Source organism: Leptinotarsa decemlineata, unplaced genomic scaffold (assembly GCF_025532065.1).
Source record: "Leptinotarsa decemlineata unplaced genomic scaffold, Ldec_3_MD MMD2_tig00026358_RagTag_RagTag, whole genome shotgun sequence".
Classification (NCBI taxonomy): Eukaryota; Metazoa; Arthropoda; class Insecta; order Coleoptera; family Chrysomelidae; genus Leptinotarsa; species Leptinotarsa decemlineata.
This window is the reverse complement of record NW_027412703.1, coordinates 10,530,162-10,554,299: the sequence shown is the minus strand read 5'-3', so window position 1 is coordinate 10,554,299 and position 24,138 is coordinate 10,530,162. Positions and strand designations below refer to the sequence as shown.

At 33.4% G+C, this 24,138-nt stretch overlaps 2 protein-coding genes across 5 annotated transcripts in view; one reads left to right on the top strand and one right to left on the bottom strand.

The window, feature by feature from the left end:
• LOC111511328 (platelet-activating factor acetylhydrolase) overlaps window positions 1-7,961 on the bottom strand; it is a 68,485-nt gene extending 60,524 nt beyond the window's left edge. The window contains exon 1 of one of the 2 annotated variants that reach the window (XM_074184852.1): window positions 7,783-7,961. In XM_074184852.1, the coding sequence (XP_074040953.1) occupies window positions 7,783-7,828 (46 nt within the window). In that variant the 5' untranslated portion in view covers window positions 7,829-7,961. The remainder of the gene's footprint in view (window positions 1-7,782) is intronic. The other variant, XM_074184851.1, reaches the window with a different exon arrangement.
• Window positions 7,471-15,914, top strand: LOC111511326 (deoxynucleoside kinase). 3 transcript variants are annotated; one of them, XM_023167340.2, is made up of 5 exons: window positions 7,471-7,794; window positions 8,445-8,700; window positions 10,583-10,889; window positions 12,733-12,963; window positions 14,702-15,914. In XM_023167340.2, exons 1-5 carry the CDS (start codon window positions 7,721-7,723, stop codon window positions 14,773-14,775), a joined length of 942 nt encoding a protein of 313 aa, XP_023023108.1. In that variant the 5' UTR covers window positions 7,471-7,720; the 3' UTR covers window positions 14,776-15,914. The 3 variants fall into 3 exon arrangements, with proteins under 3 accessions (XP_023023108.1, XP_023023109.1, XP_023023111.1); XM_023167341.2 differs by lacking the exon at window positions 7,471-7,794 and adding an exon at window positions 7,851-7,990; XM_023167343.2 differs by lacking the exon at window positions 7,471-7,794 and adding an exon at window positions 8,126-8,337.
• The last annotated feature ends 8,224 nt before the right edge of the window (window positions 15,915-24,138 follow it).

Genomic DNA, 24,138 nt, shown 5'->3' with positions numbered 1-24,138 from the left:
AAAAACCCAAATCAAGGACTCCGCAACAAATCACACACCAAATTAGAAATGACTTAACGACCCTCCCAAAAAATTGATGGCCCGCTCGAGGACCCGAGGTCCAAAATTTGGGATTTATGACCCCCACCATGCGACACTTGGTAAGACCAATTTAAACATTTCTCTAGTACTTTCAAGATCTCACGTTGGCGTCAAACCTAAGGCTCTCGCCTGGCATGCCGACGACCTGGGTTCAATTTCAACATAAAACTTTTTATTTATTCAGTTTCAAAAAAATAATTATAGGCGGCGCGCGCGCTTGATAGCGTGACAACCTGACAGTTCCCCCTCCAACCACGTGATAACCGAAGTTGACAACTGACACTGCTATCTGATGTTGACAGCTGACAGTGCTTCCCACCACGTGATTCAAAATGGCCGACCTGCTGGTGGAGCTTAATTGGCAAGGGTGTAACAAATGGGCGGAGTATGGCTTCGATAGGTGACAACAGGGGAGTTGATGGATCCGTGACTGGTTGACCATGTGCGGAAGGGGCGGGGCTTCACAATGTATACCTTGCGGTCAAGGGGTGCTTGATTCTAATTGGCTGAGGGGGCAGGGGATGAAAAAAGTGGAGGGGGTGCTTGATTCTGATTGGCTGATGGGGCGGGGCTAAAAAAAGTGGAAGGGGTGTTTGATTCTGATTGGTTGAGGGGGCGGGGCTAAAAGTGGAGGGGTTGCTTGATTCTGATTGGCTGAGGGGGCGGGGCTAAAAAAGTGGAGGGGCTGGTCTATAGTGACTCTATCCGCTGCTTAGGCAAAAAATTGAAAATTGAACAATAAAAATGAAATAAAAATTAAAAACTGAAAGATTTCAAGCCAAGTTACTTCACACAAGTTACTTCAGCTATTCCTTTCAGTTTTCATTCTCATTTGTTATTTCAGAGATTTCAAATCATATTATCGAACTAATGAAATTTATAATTGTTATTTTCAACTACTCATTTCGATTTTTAATTTGATTTGTTCTTTCAGATATTTCAAATCATATAAGTATCACATTAGACAATGTAAGACCGAATTAGTAAAATTTACCATGAAACATTGTCAACCACTTTCTAACAAATGTTTCTTTCATCTGTTGAGTAACTATAAGTTGTCATCTGAAAGGATTGTTACTGAATTAAGGTAGCGTATTTTGTATTAACATGCAAAACCCCAAAGCACATCATTTATGGATATAGAATAATTGTTTTTCGTTTGAACTTCAGTTTAAAATTTTTAAAATGCCAAGTACTGATAAAGCTGAAGAAACTGCTAATTTGTGTTCCTACACTACAACTAAAAATTTTTCTTTTCTATGTGTAATCAAAGCATGATCACATTTGCATCTGTTGGGAAAATATACAAACCTTCTTAAGCTGGCCAATCAGATCATACTGCAATCGGCTGGCGCGGAATTCATTCAGATATATCGTTACAAGGTCGGATTGGTGAGTTACATTTTAACCCTGTGGTGTGTACATGTGTGTCTCACTTCTCATAGAAACACCCCCCTATCTTCCGTAATAATCGAGATAGAATGCTGAAACTCGCAGTACTGATGGAAATACTCATAATTCACCTACCACCTGAATGGAGTTGGCCAACGTAATATACACTGCCCGCCACTCGCGATGGAACAACCCATTTTTACGGTAAAACATAATAGGGAGCAAAATAGTTCGCTTCCAATACCTAAACCACTTCATTCTATCTGGAGAGTACTCTCAGGTATCAAAGATGCTTAGATTTTCACGAATTCGTTTGTCTGTGAGATAATGGCATCCATTTTTAGCCTCTCTGAGAAAAATCTCACAGCACCACATTCTCAGATTATCGACATAGTGTGGAGCAGCGTATGAAAAATTATCGATAGCGGCATCTAATATAACTGAGAAAGACCATTCGTAAACTAATTCTCGGTGCTAAACATCCACAATCTATTCCAATCAGAAGTGAGAGCTTTCCGATTGATGAGCAAATATCGCAAAAAATTAAAAAATCTCTTTTCAAAGGTTCACATCTCGAAAACTGTACATTTTTTAGCTTTGGCTCAATCAGCACTTCTAGGACTGCAACATATCAAAATTTCGGCAAAATTCAAGGCAAGCCATTTCTCATAAGAGATGTGCGGGGTCTTTTATTAAAATATTGAGGAAACATTTTGCCAACCGAAACCAAATTAATTTTCATACTCATTGGAACACCGAAACAACCGTTAATTTTTAAAGAAAAAATCGCACTTTATAAACAGGTAGAATTTAGATTATTTCCCCTACTTTCTGAATTTTTGTCTGAAATCATTTGAAGGGATTGAAGAATTACATCAGTTTCACTAAATAAAAATCATGTGTTGCCCTGAGATTACCACGGAAAACAGTTGCTTATTGATAGTTACTGTCAACATGACAATATTTTTGATATTAACCCCCAGACCAGTTTTCATTGCATTTGTTGTTTCTAGTATTGTTATTCCTTGCATCACTGTTGTTCCTGTTACTTCTACCGTGTTTTTGTTTCCATTGTGTTCACGGTTCCTGTGTTAATGTTGGGTAGGTATTGTTTCAGTGATCCAGCTGTTTTCTGTTTGTGAGTTCGTGTTCATATTTTAATATTTCTGAAGTTCCTATTTTAACAGATATAAGCTCATTTTTATTATTTCCAATTATCCTATTTTCAATTTTATATTATTATGTATTTATATTCTCAACTTTCATATTGAAGAAAATTAGTGTTCAAACTCAACTGGTCATATTTTTCCATACTTCTGTTGGATATTTTCATTTCTGAAATTCCGATTATATCCAGAGATATCCGGAAAAAACAGAAATTTCGGAAAATGGTTTTTATTTTTTCCTGGCTTTATTTCTGGAAGGATTCGAAAATAAATTACACTTCCACAATGCCACTTTTTCCGTGCTACATATTTGTGTTTCCAGATCTGCTATAGAACCAGATTTTACCTTTTCAATGATATATCATAAGTTATCATTCTTTTTCGAAAAATTGGAAATATTGAAAAAAAATATTTCCTCTGTCATAATAGGCTTTGACTTTGATGTTTCTTAATTGGTCTTTCAATTTGTTACACTCAATGACATTTTTTTATTGTACAAGTCATTGAATTTTTGGCGAAAAACGGCTTTCACGAATGAAGAAAAAAGATATATGATACAAATTTATTACAAATACGATAGAAACAGTGTTAGGACATCGGAGATGTATTTAAACTTGTATCCCGAAAGACGACAACCACATCAAACTATGTTCAAGTTATTGAATCAAAATCTCACCGGGTTTGGTTCATTTGAAAAGCCGAGGAAAAATTACGGAGACAAAATGGACCAGGAAACTAAAGAAAATATGATGAATGAGGTATGTATGAAATGTAAGTTAGACATTGTGTCCTTTTCAAAAAAAATTGATAATTTGCAGATAAACATGAACCCGGGGAAAACTACACGTCAAATTTTCTCCGAAATGAATATTTATCATACAAATGCTTGATACATCCCAAAAAAAAGCGGTTTTAAATGTTACAAAATACACATATCTCAAAAATTGCATCCAAGTGATCCCGAAAGGCGATTAGAATTTTGAAATTGGCTAATAAGAAGACCTGATATTCCTGTTTTACTGGAAAATGTAATGGCAGATGAAAGTACTTTTACGAATTGTGGGATATTCAACCGAAATATAGTCCAGTCATTATAGTAAGTTCACCTCGGAATTCGAGATACCCAGCTGTAAATCCGTAAATACTTGTATATTGACACCCTAAAAGTTGTCTCAAAACCTACATATGGTAGGGTGTAAGCAACTATTAAATTTCAAAATGATTTATCGATAGTTCATCAACTATTTATGGCGCGTTTTCGACCGGAGGCACCGGTTGACCTGAAGTGATGCTGTGACCGCGCGCTCTCCGCCCTCTATCTCGAAAACGGTTCACCGTATAAAAAATTTTTTTAAACAAAATTTGTAGAGAATTTTGTATTTTACAATATTGATAATAAATACAAATAGCAAAAAACCCATAGGAAATGAGATATTTCCAAAAAAGCCCAAAAAACCGATTTTTGTGACCTTTGACCTTGAAATTTAATAGTTGCTTACACCCTACCATATGTAGGTTTCGAGACAACTTTTAGGGTGTCAATATACAAGTATTTACAGACTTACAGCTGGGTATCTCGAATTCCGAGATTCTTACCTAATTTAAGCTTAAATGACTGGATTAATAACGAACACATTTGGAGCATAAACCCCAGGCAGTTCCGAGAAATTCGACCTCAAGTGCGATTTAGTATAAACGTGTGGGCAGGAATTTACAAAGAAACCTATCACCAGTTTTTAATGTCGATTTTCGAAGACTATTTGGATGATCTACCTTTGGCTAACTATAACAATTAATCGTGCAGTGAATAATATTCGAAGAAGGACGTGTTATCATGAACAAGGCCAGCATTTTGAGCATTTGCTGTTATTTATTTTTGTCTTTGAATCATTGAAAAGGTAAAATCTGGTTCTATTCAAAACAGAAAGAATCCAGTGTAGCGCCTATTAGAAAAAATAAAGTTGATGATGGTGGCCGGAAGACGAAACGGAAGCCAGAAAAAAAGCCAGAAATTTCTGTTTGTTCCGGATATACTCAGAACTTCAGAACTTTCTCAACGGTATATTGTTAGTCAGGTGAATGCGCAAATTTGCCCCAAATTAATCATTTTCGTATCTGTCATAGTTTCCGAGATCTCAATGGTGAGGATCGAATTTGAAACACCCTGTATATCAAAACCTGTTTTATTGTGAATTTCTATATTTTAGTATAATTGACTTTTTCCGTGCTCTAGAGTCTCTGGAAATAAAAATGATTTGATTTGAACATGGCACGTCTGTCAATACAAAAAATGAAATTGTTTAATTGTTGGTGAAGGCGTGAAGTCATATCGTGAAGCGGCCGCTGGAAATGTCCTTAAAATATATAATCTTTTCGTGAACACCGGCCAAGTAACAAAGGACAGAAAAATTGTTTAAAAAAAATTGTTTAAAATCTGTTTTTCCGTTAATCAGCTGTATATCATGGTATCATCTTCAATATGTTGTAAAACAACATATTGAAGATGATACCATATTGGCGACTTATAAAGCTAATCCTAGAATTAGTTTGAGAAACGTATCGCTTCAACTCAATATGAGCCGCAGTAAAATATGGAGGTGTTTAAAGAGGCATAAAATGCATGCATAGAAACCCAAATTTCTACTTACTTTGCACGAAGGAAATGAAATCCGCCGTATGGAGTATTCTTTATGGATGCAGGGAAATTATCTCAATTACAGGAATTTTTTGAAGTATATCTTATACAGTGATGAGGCTACCTTAACCACGAACGGTGTTGTATTCTTCCCAGAACAAAATCCAAATTGGATGGTGAATTGTAGACACCAAATATCTCAGAAAATAAATGTGTGGTGTGGTATTCTGAACGAAAATATAGTCGAGCCATTTTTTTTGGATAAAAATCTAAACGGACGACTATTCGTTGATTTTCTCGAAAATGCATTTTTCAATGTGTTGGAAGAACTACCTTTAGATTAGAGACACAACATGATTTTTCAGTTAGATGGTTCACCAGTTCAAGGTAGTGGCATAACAAGGATTTGGTTGAATAGGAACCTACCTATGATAGGATAGGACCCAATAGCCCTCTCGTAGTATGGCCACCAAGATCCCCAGATGTTACTCCACTGGATTTTTATTTATGGGGAAGTTGAAAGATGAAGTTTATAAGGATAGGCCAACATTTATGGAAAATCTACGTGCAAGAATTATACGAGCATGTATAGATAAATCACACCAAAAGAACTTGGAGGGAAGTTTCATAGAAGGCACAAAAATATAAAATTGTCAACAATCGAAATTGATTGTTTTGTTTTTTAATGGAAAATGTGATTTTCAAAGTACTACTTCGAACTACATAAAATTTATCGCCACAAAAAATACTTGGTATTTTGAAAATAATGGAAAGATGAAAATCTGAATTAACATTAACCATCCTAAATCCTCACTGATATCATGTTTCCATTCCACTTACAAAACTAACATTTTCTCTCTTATTGAATTTGCGAGAAAGAATAACTTTCCTGACACTAAGATAAAAAATTATTTATGTGAAAACGAAAGTCAAGTTTCTCTTAAACAATTAATTCTTCATGTGAAAATTCTGATTTTCTAAGACGAGTTCGTGTTTTGATGAAAAAAAAATCTACTTCAATAATTACGAGAGATACGGGAGTATTTCCATGAGAAGTGAGACAAATTCGGATTTTTCTGGAATGAAATTTTTTCAGGGAAGAAGTGTATCCGTAGTAAGTTGATAGTCCTGATCACAATTCTGGAGGAATTTTGAGCCTATTTTACCCTCTAGTATGTCTTACCGTAAAAATGGGTTATTCCATCGCGAGTGGCGGGCAGTGTATATTAATTTGACCAACCCATATACCTAAGTGGTATGTTCCTTTCAAGCATTTGCGTCAATCCTGAGAGTTTCATCATTCTACCTCATTTATTACGGAAGATACGGGAATGTTTCCATGAGAAGTGAGACAAATTCTGATTTTTCAGGACTGAAATTTTTTCAGGGAAAAAGTGTATTTGAAGTAAGTTGGTAGTCCTGGTCATGAATCTGAAGGAATTTTGAGCCTATTTTGCTTCCTAGTATGTTTTACCGTAAAAATGGGTTATTCCATCGCAAGTGGCGAGCAGTGTATATCACTTTGGCCAACCCAATTCAGGTGCATTTTAAGCATTTCCATCAGTCCTGAGAGTTTCAGCATTCTACCTAGATTATTACGGAAGATACGAAGTTGTTTCCATGGTAAGTAAGACTCTGTACTGTACGGTAATTTAAATTTCAATTTTTTTATAATGCCAAGTACTGATACGGCTGAAGAAACTGCTAATTTATGTCCCCACACTACACCTAAAAATTGTTCCTACACCCAGTTGCAAATTATTGAAAATAAATAAAATAAAATTTCGGCCGTTCCTTAAGTACGACTGTGTACAAGCAGCCTTGTCTGGGAAATCACTCCAATGTTTTGAAGCGCTCTTTTGCTTGGATGTACAGAGTATAAAGTATGTTCAGTACACAATATCCAAATAATTCCAGAAAACACACTTTTTTTTTTAAACTGTCCATAATAATTGAGTATTTACCTTAAGGGAGGTAAATTTTTTAATTTCATTTTCAGAAAAGAACTTCATATGAATATAAGTCCTCAAGGTCTGTCTTAACTTTTGAATTGCAGGTGGTGCTAGAGTTTCAAGAAAAACATATTTTTATGAAATATGGTATAAAATGACTTGATATTTAAAATTTTTTGTATGGTTCATACATGTGGACTGACGTATAATCCTCTCCCTTCCATTCATCTGGTTGTTAAATTTTAGTTGAAAATGATCTCAAAAAACCTCAGATTGTTACTCTGAGCAAAAAACAATCTCAAATACTTGAAATTCAATTTTTCAACATCATTCGACAGATGGTCTCTTATAGAAAGAGTTCTGTAGTACGAAGCTGTCGAATCGGTCTAAAAGCCATTCCCATTTTCCATTATTAAGATTTTGGTTAGAATTAGGCTATAATTTATAATTCTCCGGCCAACTATAATTTTAGTAATAGTTTATAATATTTGTTTATGAGCAGGTTTACACTACTATTTTCCTCGTTCAAACAAGATATAAGAAAGGGAATACTCACCTGTAGAAAAAGGTAAGTGTTTTGGAATTCTGTTAACCCACCACATTCTTTAAGGGAATCCTAACACAAGTGAAGCAATTCCTAGTAGGTAATTATTACTTATGCATTACACTGGCGTGAAGTTACTATCCATGGTTTTTATCACTGTTTGTGTAGGTGACCTCTTTTAACCTGTTCAATTGTTTAGTGCCCAACTTTGAAATATTAGGTAGGATTATCATGTCTGATTATTGAAAGGGGATCAACGTTTTTTTAACAAAATGTTTTGCCATGTACTTATATCTGCGTCAATTTATTTTTGTTATTTGGGTCATCTGGTGCTCATTTAGTTATAAAGAATAGTCATATGTCTGAGGTTTCATTGGTTTCCGGTAAAAATTATATAAAAAAAAAAAGGTTTTGATTCAATTTAGATCATGCCTGTTGCTTCACAAGGAAATTACTTCTCATTAAATAAAATGAATCATATACTGGATCATACTGTGTTCAAAAGTGACTTCTGAAATATCTATATATCTATCGAAAATGTTTTAACAGAGAAAATCTTTTATCGAGGTATTTTGTAATGTTTATTTCACAAGTATGTTGAATAAGTTTACCGACGTTTAGTGTATAAGAAACATATTGTATCTATTGATTGAATTGTTGAATTGAATTTTCAGAATATCTACCTTCAACTACAACAAAATGGAAGGAGTGATAACTACTTCAAGTGGTATGGAAAGATCAGACGTTAGTATTGAGGTGTCCCCTTCAAAAAAATCAAATTTTGTTGGAATATCTCCTCTGAGAGAGTTGACAAATGTGAAAACTCCGTCAGATAGACCATTCAGAGTATCTATAGAAGGCAACATTGGTGCAGGAAAGTCCACACTCATCCAGTATTTTCAAAACATGCCAGAAATTGATACATATCCAGTAAGTTTGAGTAATTATCTAAATCTGATGAATATTAAAACTCACTCACAATATGAAGAAACAAGTCATCACAGTTGTCGTAAGTTTGGGAAGAAAGTAACTAATTTCATCCAGTTCGTATATTTCAAATTACTTGATTGATTTCTATTATCAAGTGGGAATCTTCCAAAGAAAGGAAGAAAGCAATCAATTTCAGAATGAACTCTTCACAAAGATGTGTAGATAATGCAAAGAAATAATTTTCAGACAAAAACCTGAAGAAAAAGCCCTTTCGAAACAACTATATTCATATTCATCATCTTAAATTCATAATGATATACAAAAATTAAGTAAAATAAGAGTAAATATACACACACACATGCAAATATAAGTGAATTAACACATTTTATAAAATGTATGTGGCTATCAATTGTTGATCAATTTATGTTTGAAAGTTCTTATACTGGTTTAGTATGTAATTTGTAGAGAAAGATATTGTTAATTTCAACACCAATTTCTACTCATATTAAGCTTGACCTTTCTGGAAATGGCGATTTTCTAACGAATGTCGTAGTCATGGACATCAGTGTATTTTCAAATAGTGTATTCCATTCTTTTGACAACACTAATGTTATTGTGTATTTATACAAAAAAACGAATTTTTTGAATTTTTCTTGAATTACAGAATTCGAACTCCTGATCAAAAGTGTCTATGGACTCGAGTCAATGATATGAGTAGTTTTCTAGTTACAGATTGTTGATGTTGAGATGTGTCCACTATTTTCATAACATATTTTAAAGACTAGACAATTCCAATCAGACCCAAAATATATTTTAATTCATCTCTGAAGATGAATATTACTGTAGTTTTTTCCCAACATCAAACCATTATTTTAACACCTCGACATGATCACTAAGTAATCATCTTCAAAAGGAAGGTGTTAAAATAACGGTTTAGTGTTGGGATAAAACTCCAGTAATATTCATTACTACACCAAAGGTTCCAAACAGTGCATCATAAATCTCTGAAGATTACGAATGCATATAATTACCATTGATATTCATTTCAATTACTGTGTAATCCACTACTGAAAGTGGTATGATTTCTTGAAAAATTGGAATTATCAAAAAAAAAGATTGAAATGAAAACTGGAAAAAATGACCCCAAATACTCAATTTGTGGTATAAAATAACTAACACAATAATCAATTCATACAGGTATATCGAAACATATAGTGGCATATGGAAATTATTTCCTATGAAGTTTAATGAGACCTTTTATATATTTTGATCAATTTTTGTTATGTTTTTCCGTTAACCAGCTGTCGCCCCCCGTATGAACAACAACACTCAAAAGTCAAAACTTATGTGATCTAGGTACTAACAAAGTCTTACCTTTTAACGTGTGATTCCTAACATGGGTTGGATGATAGGAAGTGAAAATCGATTCTCCGGCATGAGTGGAGCTGACCACCAAAGTCAACCCACCAGGCTACCGTTCTTTAAGTAATCATTATAAATGAGAATTTTCTTTGAACAATTCTATGCTGTGTAGGATTCATGATGAAATACAAAAAAATTACATTTTTCCACATCACCCTGTATCTTGAAACTTTCACAGTTGAGAGCCATTTTTTTCCATATTGTCCAAATCATAATACCTATTCAGATGTAATTACCAATTGTTAGCTTTTTGCTATTAGTATTTTTTGTTTGGCAGGAATTGGCCAGGCTTTTAATGTCACTGAAACCAATGCATCTTTCAAAAGAAATACTATAAGGTAATTTGGGGCACTCTCCAGTTACATTCCAAGCATGTTTTATTATAAAATATTCCATACAATAACAATTTGAAGTCATCATATCTAACATTCTTTTAATGTTTTAAATAATTAATTTACAGGAACCTCTTGAATGGTGGCGAAATCTTGATGGTCACAATCTCCTAGACCTCATGTATTCAAACAATAAGGAATGGCTTAGAGTGTTTCAAAGTTACGTTCAGTTTACTAGACTGAAGCTCCAAACTTCCAAACCCTCAAGTACATCTACTACAGTTCAGATGTTTGAGAGATCAATACAGAACAATAGATTCTGTTTCCTGGAACTCGCTTACAGAAGTGGATACTTACATGGAGCTGATTACTCTGTTTTAGACCAATGGTATAGATGGATTAGAGCTAATGAAGATATAAGCTTGGATTTAATTGGTTAGAACTGCTAGAATCATTTAGAAATACATCATAATGGGCTGAATTGATTTTTGGATATGTTTGGTCCTTACACTCAATCACAGTACTTATATTAGGTCTAAGCACATTTTATTATAATTGTTCAGAGTTTTCTAAGTGATTATTTTAAATAATCTAAATTTAAAAAAAAAATGAAATTGATTCCCTGTACACTTACTACTTTTTTTATAATTGGCATATACTAGGTGAATCAAACATAAATGAGACTTTTTTTTTGGCAATTTATTTTTATTTTAAACGCAAAAAAGAATATAGTTTATTTTTCTATATAATCTCCTGACTTGGAAACACATTTTCCCCAGCAGATAGGCAGCTTTCCAATTCCTTCCACGTAGAAAGGAGCAGGTCGTGTCTGCAGCCAATTGCACACGTAGGCGTATCGAATCTTTGACCTCCCAAAGATTCCTTGAGATGGTCAAACATATGAAAGTCACAGGGTGACAGGTCTGGACTGTAAGGAGGGTGTTCCAATGTTTCTCACCCCACTTGCTTCAATTTTTCCCTAGTCAAGGCAGCTGTATGGAGGCGAGCATTGTCATGGAGAAGAGCCATTCCCCTGATCAATAGGTCTCGTCTTTTGTGGCGATATCCAAGTCGGACCTCACTCAAAACGTCGCAGTAGTAGGCCGCATTAATTGTCCTGCAAAAATCGAGATACAGCAATCCACGCAGGTTATAAAAATGGTGTCAGCCAAAAAAACGTGACTTGGCTTTCACTGGTACAGGTTCTACTTGTTTTCTCCACTACATACTTGCTTGTTTAGACTCTGTAGCGGTGCACCCATGTTTCATCACAGGTGATAATGTGAGTGAGAAATTGGTCTCCTTGTTCCTGAAATCGTGCAAGAAGATGCCCACACACCTGAAGATGATGAAATTTCTGATCAGCTGTGAGAAGGCGAGGAATCCAACTTACGGTACCCTAGCTCCTCTGTGAGTATGGAGTAAGTGCTTCCATAAGTTATCCCGACCTCACTTGCAATTTCAGAAGTGGTACGACGTCTGTCATCTTCAATAAGACGTCGAACACTGCTGATGTTGTTCGCTGAGGTCTGCGGTCATGGCTCTCATTTTCAACACGATCACGACCCTCCACGAACTGTTTATGCCATGCAAACACTCTGGCTCGCGACAGTGTATCTTCCCCGAACTGGGCAGTCAATCTCTTCAAGATTTCGGCCGGTTTTACAACTTCTGCGACGAGAAACTTGATTACAACACATTGCGTAATTGACGGATGTACCTCTTGCTCTGACATCGTCACGGTGAATACTGAGAGGGTCGACGTGCTTCCCCTACTCCTGAAAAATCTACCCAACAACAAACATAGCGGGAACATTCTCCCTCCACTATTGTGCCTGAAGGTCAAAAAGTCTTGTTTATATTTCATTCACCCATGTATGTATAAGGTTTATGTAAATAAAATTGGTTTGAGGAAATCCTGAAACAAATTAGTGTCAGTGGTTATGTTTGCTTTGATCGAATAGTGAAATACTGTCTGAAGAAAATAGAAGTTTCAAATATTTGATAAAAACATTATATTCATACACTTCATCTGTAATTTACTTGATGTCATTACAACATGATAATATCATTTTAAAGTCGAAGGTATATTCCTTTACCTTTCAAAAACTACACCTATTTTCCACCTATTTTCAAATGAAGTTTGTGGAGATCAAATCGTGAGGTGTAGTTTTTGAAATTACTATGGATCTTCATCAAGTAACGGCCGAATCAATCAGAAAATATTCCTATAGCGTTCTGTTATTCTCATGAATTTATTTCAAAATTACATTTTCAGTGTACCTCAGAAGTAGCCCTGAAGTAGTTTATGAGAGGGTAAAAGAGAGAGGTAGACCAGAAGAAACAGGAGTGAGTCTTCAGTACTTAACAGAATTACATGAAAGTCATGAAAGATGGCTAATGACAGACGATGAAAAGTTAAACACTACACCAGTACTAGTTTTAGATGCAGATAGAACTCGGGAGGAAATTATGGAACAATATAGAAAAAATGAGGAGAAAATATTAGGTATGAATTTATAAGTTTAGTCCCATTGAAATAATCAAAAAAGAAGTGAAAAATGATTGACATTCTCTGAAATAATACTTAACCTTTTAAAAATAATAATGAATTTCAACTAGTAACTCCAGTTACCATTCATTAACTAAAAGATGAAACACTTCTTGACAATGCCAGTTGAGAATGTGGCGAAACGTTAAATTCCAAAAAATACCAAAAGGATGAATTCCTAAATGAAAAGTTTTCCATAATTTTCCATCTAGGAAAACCTTTATTATGGAATTAACACAGACTTCCTCTCAAAAATATTTTAACATTTACTAAAATCTGAAAGAAGTTTCCCAGGAACAATTTCCATGGCTTATTTGGGATTCTGAGAATGTTTTTATAAAAATAAATCCCCTTTTTTTTGTTCATTATTGTTTTTTTTATGAGATTATAATTCCTGTTATTGTTATTGTAGTTGCCATCAGGAGTTGTGAAATTCATATAATCAGATATTGAACTAAAATAGCACTCAAGAATCATTTGGAAGAAAATTATGTTGAACATGCAGATATAATGAGTATAACTCTTGTGCATGATGAAGCGCCATATGATGATATATAAATTACAGTTTAAATTTAAAGGGGTATATTTTCAGGAGAGATTCATTTTTACAAAAAAATGTGGGAATCTTCCAAAGAAAGGAAGAAACAATCGATTCCAAAATGAATTCTCCACAAAGGTGTGTAGATCATGCAAAGAAGTAACTTTCTGACACAAACTCTCAGTTAGATAACTAATGCTCATAACTTACTTTTCCTTTCGGTAACCTAGCGACAAATTGTTTATCAAACTGTCTATGACAACTTGAAATACGTAAAGACAGTTAAATTTCTAATCTGAGATTGAAAAATGCTAAATCATGTTCTATTGAAAAGATTGACCTTTTCATCCCGCAGTAACAAAAAATCATATACTTACCACGGGCGATTAGTACGACATCCTCGCCCGCGATTTTGTCACCAGAGCGGAAGGCGAGGTAAAATATACTATTATATGAACATTGAATTATGAAAAAAAACACTTTTTACAACTCAGTTTGTATTCCAAACATTAAAAATGGAATTGATTCAGATATTCACTTAACAAAACTCCCAATTTTTTTTGTATAAATATGGAGAAGTAGAAAGCCAAAACCTCTCTTTCCCAAAAATCAATTATAGTATTTCCAAATGTCACATTGGTTTCATACATTAGTACGTACTGTATTGAATAACTTTTTTTGAGATCAATTGCCCTAACACCAAACTGATATTTTTGCACTCTCGAAAAAAGTTATTCAACTTTCACACCAAAGGTTCCAAGCTCATCGTTATACGTACTGTATTGTTATGCGATTGCTCCCCCAATGTAAGATCCATTTCTATAAAGCTGTTCGAAATACACTTCTCTCGAGATAAAAGAATATTTGCTGATTCATTGGAAATGATTCTATTCTTGTTCCAGTCCACTTGGTCATTGTTGGATTTCTTTGCAAAAAATACATTTAATTTATGAAGGAACTTATCAAAGCAAACTAAATGTTAACCATTTTCTACATCTATATAAAGTTCTCCACTATAATTGTTACTGTTTTCACATTATGTTATTCAAAATTCTACAAAAGTAACACACAAAAAAATGATTTTCAATATTCAATAGTTATTTTTCATGTGCTTATAAATAGATCTCACCTTATTAAAAGCTCTTATATAATTTTCAGGTTATGACAAGCTGCAAAGGAAGAAAGTGAGTGAAGATGATAAAATTAAAGTGAAAAAGACTTTAGCCTTCTAAAATTATCAGGCATTCAAATGTCAATAGACCAATTGTTGGATTTGAAGATTGTACATAGTAATAGTGCTTTTGTAAAACTTCATCTTGATAGTCCCAACTGAAAGTGGTCTGTACCGTTACACATAAATTCAGCATTTCAACAGGAATAGCAAATTTTTATTGAGACGACAGAGACCTCTGAAGTGAGAAAATATGTTTATATTTTGAATACACGGACCCTTTACCTGGTTAAAATCAATAACACTATTCATCATAACAACTACAAATTTTCACAATATTTTCCAATACGCATTTCACTACATGGTAGCATCCTCAGTTGGACAGCAGCCCAATTGAGTAATATATATTTAAGAAACAAACAATAATACAGATATTGGGGGGCAACTGCCACCCCATATATCTCAATTTATGCCTTTGACCAATGTGTTGATTTATGACAACAAAAAATTATGAATGGATAATTATAGTAGTGTTTTTTTTTTTTGGTGTCCGATGTTTCTCCTGCTTTAGATATTGTTTCCATATGCCTCAGACCTACGAATCTTGTACAAGTTAATATTGATATCTTAAGAAAGTCAAATGTAAGTATGAAATATAAGAAATATGTAGAAATAGATTGTCAAGTAACTTTGTTCTGTGATCGCCCTAGTATAACATTCTGAATTCAACTATTTTAATTAGATCAACAGAGCATTTTCTATTCATTTATTATTTGTATTCAAGTAACACTTTATTGCGAGATTTTTTCTACACTGTTTACAAAACCGCAACTGGTGTTTCGCTATACAATAGCTTCATCAGGCATGTTCATACACAAGTATAAACCAATTAAACCTGGCGGAGATAACACATATTTTCAATTAAACATAATATTCAATAAAAATTAAGAATTTAGTTTATCCAAAAATTATAAGTATGTAACAAAACTTTTGAACAACTGAATTTGTAAATACTGCTGTGGATACTTGAAAAGTTCCATATTACGAACCTTTGAGTAAATATTAGAAAACTAGGTACTCAAACATTCAAATATATATTGTCATTTTAATATGTTTTTAGTGATTTTTCCAAAGATTACCCTTAAATTGTTATTCAGGAGTTGATTTTGTTTTTCAATAATAAAATATTTAAAATATCAACCTATTGTTTTTCAATTTCAACGCTATTTACTATTTGTTCCCAAGTAGCAAGTGGGTATTCAAAAAATATTCTTTGAAGATTCATTGAATCTTTTAAAAATATATTTTATACATTAATTCAATCTTCCTCTTGAAGATGCCCACTTGGTTATCGAAACACGTGGTCGAGGTGGTAAAAATAGCAATTTGGTGTTAGGAAAAAACTACAGTAATATTCAATTTCATTATTGTCAACTTCACATCATAGTCTCCATGGGAGATAAATACTGTGTATTTCAAATAATCTATTAATCATTACAGTAAAATTTTTATTTTCATGTTGTTTTTTACCAAGAGTGTTTGTCTTTGGGAAATGTTATGTTTACAAATCGCGGCAAGTGAGAGGGATTACTAACCTCACTTTCGTAAGTGTCACACATTTCATAATTTGTTAAATAAATATTAAAATCAATAATTATCAATTCGTTGTAAGTTCCTGATGAAGAGCCAATAAAGACTCGAAAGCTAGAACAGAAAAAAGAGTACACTTATTTTACCATTCCTTTATTGACTCATACCCGAAAATTATATATATATATATATATATATATTTGTTCATTGCATATTGGTCAGCCCGGTATATGAACGGGGCGTTGGTCCACCCAGCACTTCCCGAATATATTTAGGTATATACTTTTCGGAATACTCTTCAGTGATATGATTTTATTAATAGGCCCATCAGAGGGGTAGATTTTTTCTGAAAATAAAAATTTTACATATCCTTTAAACCTTTGTCAGCCCCATGCTATTGGTCAGCCCATAGTTATACAAATCTCTATATGAAGAGCATCTTGGTCAGCCCGACAATGCTGCCACATCGAAGGGCTGACCAGGAACGCGATTCATTTCAGTGTATCATTGGATTTCATCGTGAGGGTATCAAGTGTTTTCAAAATCCTGGCAAATCCAGTTTTTCAGAGGTAAACTATGTGTTAGTTTACCGGAAAAAATATATTAGGAAAAGAAAAAGATGCCGTTACTATTGACTATTTATGATTCATATAGTTTCTGTATTATGTATGATTGATTACTTGTTTATTTTGTGGTAATTCATGATCACTTTAATGAAATGAATAAAAACACTTTTGTTGAAGTACCACTAGTTGATTTTATTTATACGACCAATTTTGGGTTTGACCCCGCATTATTAAGTATTTTTTCAATACTTCAAATCAAAAATCTTTATTTCCGTAGACCTATGGACAGCATGGAAAAAGTCACATAACTCAGTACAATAACAATGAGGTCACAATCATAAAACAACATAATTATATGATATATTATATAACATTCAGACCATAAAAGAGGTACAAAAATTGAAATTTAAAATTCCAAATCAGACTGAAAAAATTCATCAAGCGAATAAAATACCTTTTCACATAATACTTTCCGAACTTATTGTTTGAAGAGCTTTACACTAGTTATTTTTTGATGGATATTGGAGCTCGTTGTACAGTTTTTTTGACATGATATGAGGTCCATTAGTCACCTTGGCTAACTTATGACTGTTCAATACTTTTAATCTCAGACCTATCCAATGCACTACAATCATTTTCCTGAATTGTAAAGAAAATGGTGTTGGTTTCAAGATTATTTAGAATCAAGCCATTCTCAGAACAATAATTTTGCATGTTGGATACAGCATCATTTGCTCTTACTGACAATGTTTCACATTCCGAACCACTGACAGTAAAATATGTGTCATCAGCAAATTGTATAGAGCACTGTGGATGATTAATTTTTGAAAGGTCATTAACAAATAAAATAAATAGTGTAGGCCCCAAAACACTACCTTGGGGCACACCTGTAACAAAGTTTCGAGATTCAGAGAAAAATGACCCAGTCTGAAGCCTAACTTTAACAACCTGTGTACGACCAGTTGAATAGGTTTCAATCCATTTCAGACTTGGAACACGAACGCCCATGTCGAATAGTTTATCAAGAAGAAGACCATGATGACTGGTATCAAACGCTCGTGTCAAGTCGAAAAGAACACTAAGTGATTTTTCATCGTTGTCGAAGATTGATAATACATGATTATGTAGAGAAAGGATGGCGTCCTGGGTTGACAAGCCCACTTGAAACCCATATTGGTTGTCAGATACGATATTGTATTTATTTAAAAAAGACACAAGTTTTGATATGATTCTTCAAATATTTTCGAAAATGGAGATAGTAAAGCAATACCTCTGTAGTTCGACATTACATGCTTATCGCTTTTTTTATAGACTGGGACGACCATTGCTTGCTTAAGCCGGGAAGGAAAAATACCTTCAGAGAAAGATAAATTGATTAGATAAATCAGAGGTTCCATTATTTTCAAAGCAGCCTTCAATAAAACATTGCCTGCCAATTCATCAACCCCACTGGAATTTTTCGAACATGCGAATTTTATTATTTCCACGAGTTCAGTTTCATCTATTGGATAGAGGAAAAGACTCTCAGTTTTTACACAACGATTTTCAATGCCACCAGGTGCAGTATTTTTTACTAATGACTCCACTGAATCGACAAAATAACTACTAAATGCTTGAGATATACGGGACCATCGTCAACAAGTACACCATCGCCAATGTCTTAGATGAATCGTTTATAATAGTATTTTTCCTGATGATAGACCAGGCAGCTTCAGATTTATGTTTAGCCTTAGGGAATTGATTATTAAAGTATTGCCTTTTTGAGAGCACAATTTTTTGTCTATGATTTTTTAAGAGTTGCTTATATTGACCCAATAAATGTACATTGATTTGGCTCTTGTTCAAATTATAAATATCTCCGAGTAATATACCTTCTTCAACGATATCCTTAGTAATCCATGGTTTGTGTCTACTTGAATTTTGATTTTGTTTCATTTTTTGAAACTGTTTAGGAAAGGATATATCAAAAGCTCGAAGAAAAACAAATATAGGTAATTAGACAAAAGTGTTTTTATTCGTTTCATTGAAGTTTCAGTATTCCTACGGAATCTACAATTGTTTGACACGCGTTAACTATTTTGGCGCGAAACTCTTTGAGAACCGTTACGATCTTTGCAATGGTCCTAATGCTATTTAGTTTATTACCTTGCCAATATTTTGGTATAATTAGAGAATATATGGGTATATGACGATTACAAATAAATATCATAGAATCTACTTAATTTTAAGTAATTCACTGTTTTCCAATTCCTAACTCAAATGAAATATTATTTTCCTGTGTTTTCATTTTTATTTCGAATGGATGTTTCAAATTTGGTATATCGATTTGATGTGAATGTGTATAGAAAGTAGCAAGTATTAGAATAAATATGATACTTCACGAAAGCTCATCAAATTTTTTTTATTCAAATAGACGTTACAGTTTGTTCAGGACTGTTGTATTAAATATTCATTATGCATGTATTTCTTCAAGCATTACGATATCCATTAATCACTAGTGAATAATGAAATCATTACAAAAAAACAAGTAGGCAAGTTCGTTGAATATGTCAATTCCATCCACCCGTCAATAAAATTTACCACTGAGAGGAAGGTAAATGATTCATTGAATTACCTTGACTCAACCATCACAAAAAATAACAATGAACATGAATTTGCAATTTTCCACAAACCATCTTACACGGACATTATCATACATAATTCCTCCACACACTCTTACCAGCATAAAGTTGCTGCATTCAATAATATTCTTCATAGACTATTGAATAATTTCCAGAGAGAGCTGAGTTTGATCAAACAAATCAAACAAAAACTACAAAAGCAAGCCATGGACCACACCTACCCAAATTCAAGATGCGATAACGTCAGTTATAAGACATTGTCATTTTTGGCTGAACCAACCAATAATATTTTTTTGAAGAAAGACTGCGTAAACGTAGCTCACAGAAATAGTAATAGTCCGAATAATAGTGTAAGTGCATTTATTAAAAACAATAAAGATAAAACTTCGGTATCGGATAGATCAGGAGTATATCAGCTGACTTGTGGCTCTTGCCCAAAACTGTATAATGGCCAAACAGGGAGATTATTTTCCAAAGACCAATTTCACATTTGCAAACCACCTTTTAGCAGAAGTACATGAGTTCAGTCATGAATATGAAATGTTACATTTAGAAGAGAAGAGTTTGAAATTCAATCTTCTAGAATGTCAAGCAATCAATAGATTCAAGAATTCGGGTAACTAACTAAATGATCAATTAGAATTGAATAACCGTTACTGAATATTTTTCAAATGTGGGGACTGGGACATAAGCTCACGTAATTTAATCCATTACAAACTCAGGTACTTGAAATGTAGGTATTTTAAATTTTAAAATTAGGTATACCAAGCATTAAATTTGTAAAATATAGTAGAGAAAGATACGCCCGAAGAAACCATTGTATGGCGAAACACGTGTCGCGTTTTTATAAAACTGTTTAGTGGAACATTTTTGGCTGTGAGTTTCAGAAAGTATTTTGAAGTGTTTTGTGTGAGAAACTTTGCCAAAAATCCGACAGATATAATTCAACGCGACGAAAGTTGTTTTCTGTTAGAAACTTGACAATAGAAATAATTGTTGTATACGTTTTTGTGAGAGATTGTATCAATTAATCTAAAAAGTCGTTCACTTATACTTCAAGGTCCTTCTTCACAGTAAATTAGAAATCAACCCTGAAAAATCATCGTTGAATTCCTGATAAAATCACTTATCCAATAGATGGCATATATGGGGTTATTTTGTTTGATATTTTGAAGGGGAGTGTGTACGCATCTTAGCGATACCTTATATTATTTTACAAAAATTAGGTGTTTCGGGAAATTTACATTACTGTCTCATTTATGGAGATATTGAACGTGGCTCCTTTCGAAAACATTTCCCTATATGCAGTCAATTATTTATATTTTGAGCTGTTTTGGAATCATCCGTATCTCTGAGTATATATAGGTTGGAAATGAGTCAAATCACTTTTCAGTATCGTCCTTCCATTTTTTATTTTTATCATTCATTTTTGGATCCATTTTCAACCCGTTTGATATCTTGATAGAGTTTTTCAACACACTGATCTCATTTCAGATCATCAGACACGCACAGTTTTGAAAACAATAAAATCTTCTCAAAAACAAATTCGGTATAAAGAACAAAACGAAATATAGTCAAAAAGTTTTTCGCTCCGAAAAAAAAAGAAGTGCTAGAATTAAATTGAGTTCGTGTTTGTATCTAAAATATAAGGAAAAGAAATATTCATCATTATTAAAAAATAGAAACTGGGCTGCAATCAAAGAATACGTTTACAGTTGTTATAGAAAGAAGAAATAATATTAATATTTTTCATTTGATATTTTTTTACCCATGTTGTAGTTTCATTTCATTAGAAATTATGTTATTTTTTCATACTACGTGTTTATTAGTTTATCGAACAATTTTTGTCAGTAGTTCTCAAATTGAAGAATAATACTCCATTCAAATAAAAGTCTATTCAACCTGATCAAATTTTTTCTGTGCTGAAATATTCCAAGTCTTTTTTATTTTGATTGAAATGTCTGCTGCAGGTTATAATCGATAATGATATGACGTATTCATCGTCATGAACAGTCAACTTAATAAAAAAACATTGGTTAATCTCCACTTCATTATGTTCAACCTGAACAACATCATACCTTCAAAAACTGAAAGGGGGTTTTCGAAAAAACTATTGCTAAGAAAAAGAGAATTGAAACTTATTACTCAGAATTTTGTTTCGTCATAGAAAACATACTTAGTGCGATTTTTACCTAATTTTTCAACTAAATTATATATCGGAAATCCGTAGTGCTGCTGCGGATTTTTATATAGAATTTATTGAAATTGTAGACATTCTGGATAGTCACTATTCATTTTTCAATAAATTCATTACCAGATCATCACATTTTAGATTTTTCGTTTGCGAAAGAAATGTCATTTCTCATCTACTCATTTCTACTCAGTCACACTTCGATTATTTTTGTGCAGTCAGGTTTTCAAATCTACAATTTCAAAGTCGAATCCGAAGTTTCCTGCTTAATGTCTAAAATTGATTTACACAACGCGTTGAGGCGTCCATGCCAAATAATTAGAATTTGAAAATCTACATTTGAAAATACAAACAGGAAACGGTTCAAAATATGTCTGTCGCACCCCTACGAACGACAACCCTCAGAAGTAGAAACTTGTACTAGCTATAGATTAACGAGGTCTCACATTTTAACATGTGATTCCGAACACTATATTGATATTTTCAACTTATAACATATTCAAATTTTTGTATCTAAGATAGCGCAGAAGTTAAAATTGCTTCGACAAGCTAAATGGAATAACGCACTGTTAGTAATTATATTATTATTATCCTAACTAGAACGGAAACAGTACATTTCCGTACTCGACACCGTTATCCGAAAAAGCTGATTTCGGGTAAGTAGTCGAATGTGGGAAAGTATGAGTTCAGATCAAGCATTTTTCTACAAGTGAAAATGTTACGAAGCTCTGATAAAACTTTTATATGCGAAACAATTCCTGATCTAAATTGCTTATAGATGCACGCACACGCACGCTTGTACAAAAAAACATACAAAACCGAAACTTTTTCATAAAATTCTACATCTCTCAAAAAAATTTCCATCCCTATTATCGAATTTCTGCACCACGACAATCAAGTTAGAATCATGAAATGCAAGTGCAGCGTTGCCCGATTGTGGGCTGACCAACATGCTATCCACTGAAAGTGTTCGTATAAACCTGGGCTCACAAAGACACTATTCACATCAGGTGTATACAATTACACAGCCACGCCTCCTGGCGAAGTTTTGTGAAAGTAGGTGGTGTATCAGCTATGTGTATATGGTGTAATGGTCGGCCCAACCGAAAATTTGCTAAACGTCATTTCACATGATAACATGTCCAAAAAACACTATATACAGTGGGAAACGTTGGTGAGCCCGAAACCGGGACGACCGACGTTTCCGAGGGCTGACCAGAGTTCACATCGTATATTCTACGGGCTGACAAATGACCGTTTACATATATATATATATATATATATATATATATATATATATATATATATATATATATATATATATATATATACATATATATATATATATATATATATATATATATATATATATATATATATGTATATATATATATATATATATATACAGGCTGATTCACGGTGGATGGCACATTAGACGTTTCTGGTGAACCAGACAACGGATCACTTTGAAAATTTAATGGAGGGCATATTCGGACATTCTCTAGCCAACTAAAATATTTTCGACAATGCGGTGTTGCCGCTTCTATTAGAAAGCAGTAGCAACTTTGATTTTTCAAATGGAACACTCTGTATATAATATTATTTTTGGAATTTCCAACAATTGCCCGACAACTTTTCTTGATATTTCCCTATACCTATCTGTTACCGTTTTCGAAATAAAAATTAATTTCAATTTTTTTCTTCGAAAATCATGACTTCTAAAAATGCCGATATCTTTTAGTTAGGAAGTACTATGATATCGAAATTTGGTTTGGAGTTACGTGATACTTGAACACTTCCCACACGTCAGCCTAATCTCCGTTACTTCAATACAGGGTGGTAAAAACATACAGTTTTTTCGTTTGCTTGAAAAAGTTGCTGAAATTTGATTATTTTAAATGGAACACCCTGTATATTATTGAAAATTCGGAAAGCTGCTGAAATTTGCTTTCTTTCTATGTATATCATACCTATACCTAACTAGTCAAGTTTCGGACTTATGAACATTTATTTGTGAAAATGTCCCTTCAGAATGGTATTTCCATTCGGTATTTGGTAAGCAGGCCATGATTACTATTTGACAGTAGCGTTGTGACATTCTCCTAATAATATCGACATTTTCGTCACTTCAGAAGTTGCAAATACCTTCAAAACGATGGAACAAAACTATTCAAACGAAGTTCTTATGAATTTGTTTATTATTTTTGGACAGTGTGACAAAATTATCAGCAGAACATGTAGAAAGTTCAATGAAATGTATCCGAATCTACCGCCAATGAACCTCAAGAAATTTATACGAATTCAGAACAATTTCAATATGTTTGGATAAACTTTAAAAAAGCACCAAGAAACTTGAAATTGGAAATATTGATATGAATAATTATAAAAAAGTAAAACAATCATGTGGAATATTTCAAAATATGTTCGAATCGCTGGCCGTTCACTTCCAAGCACTT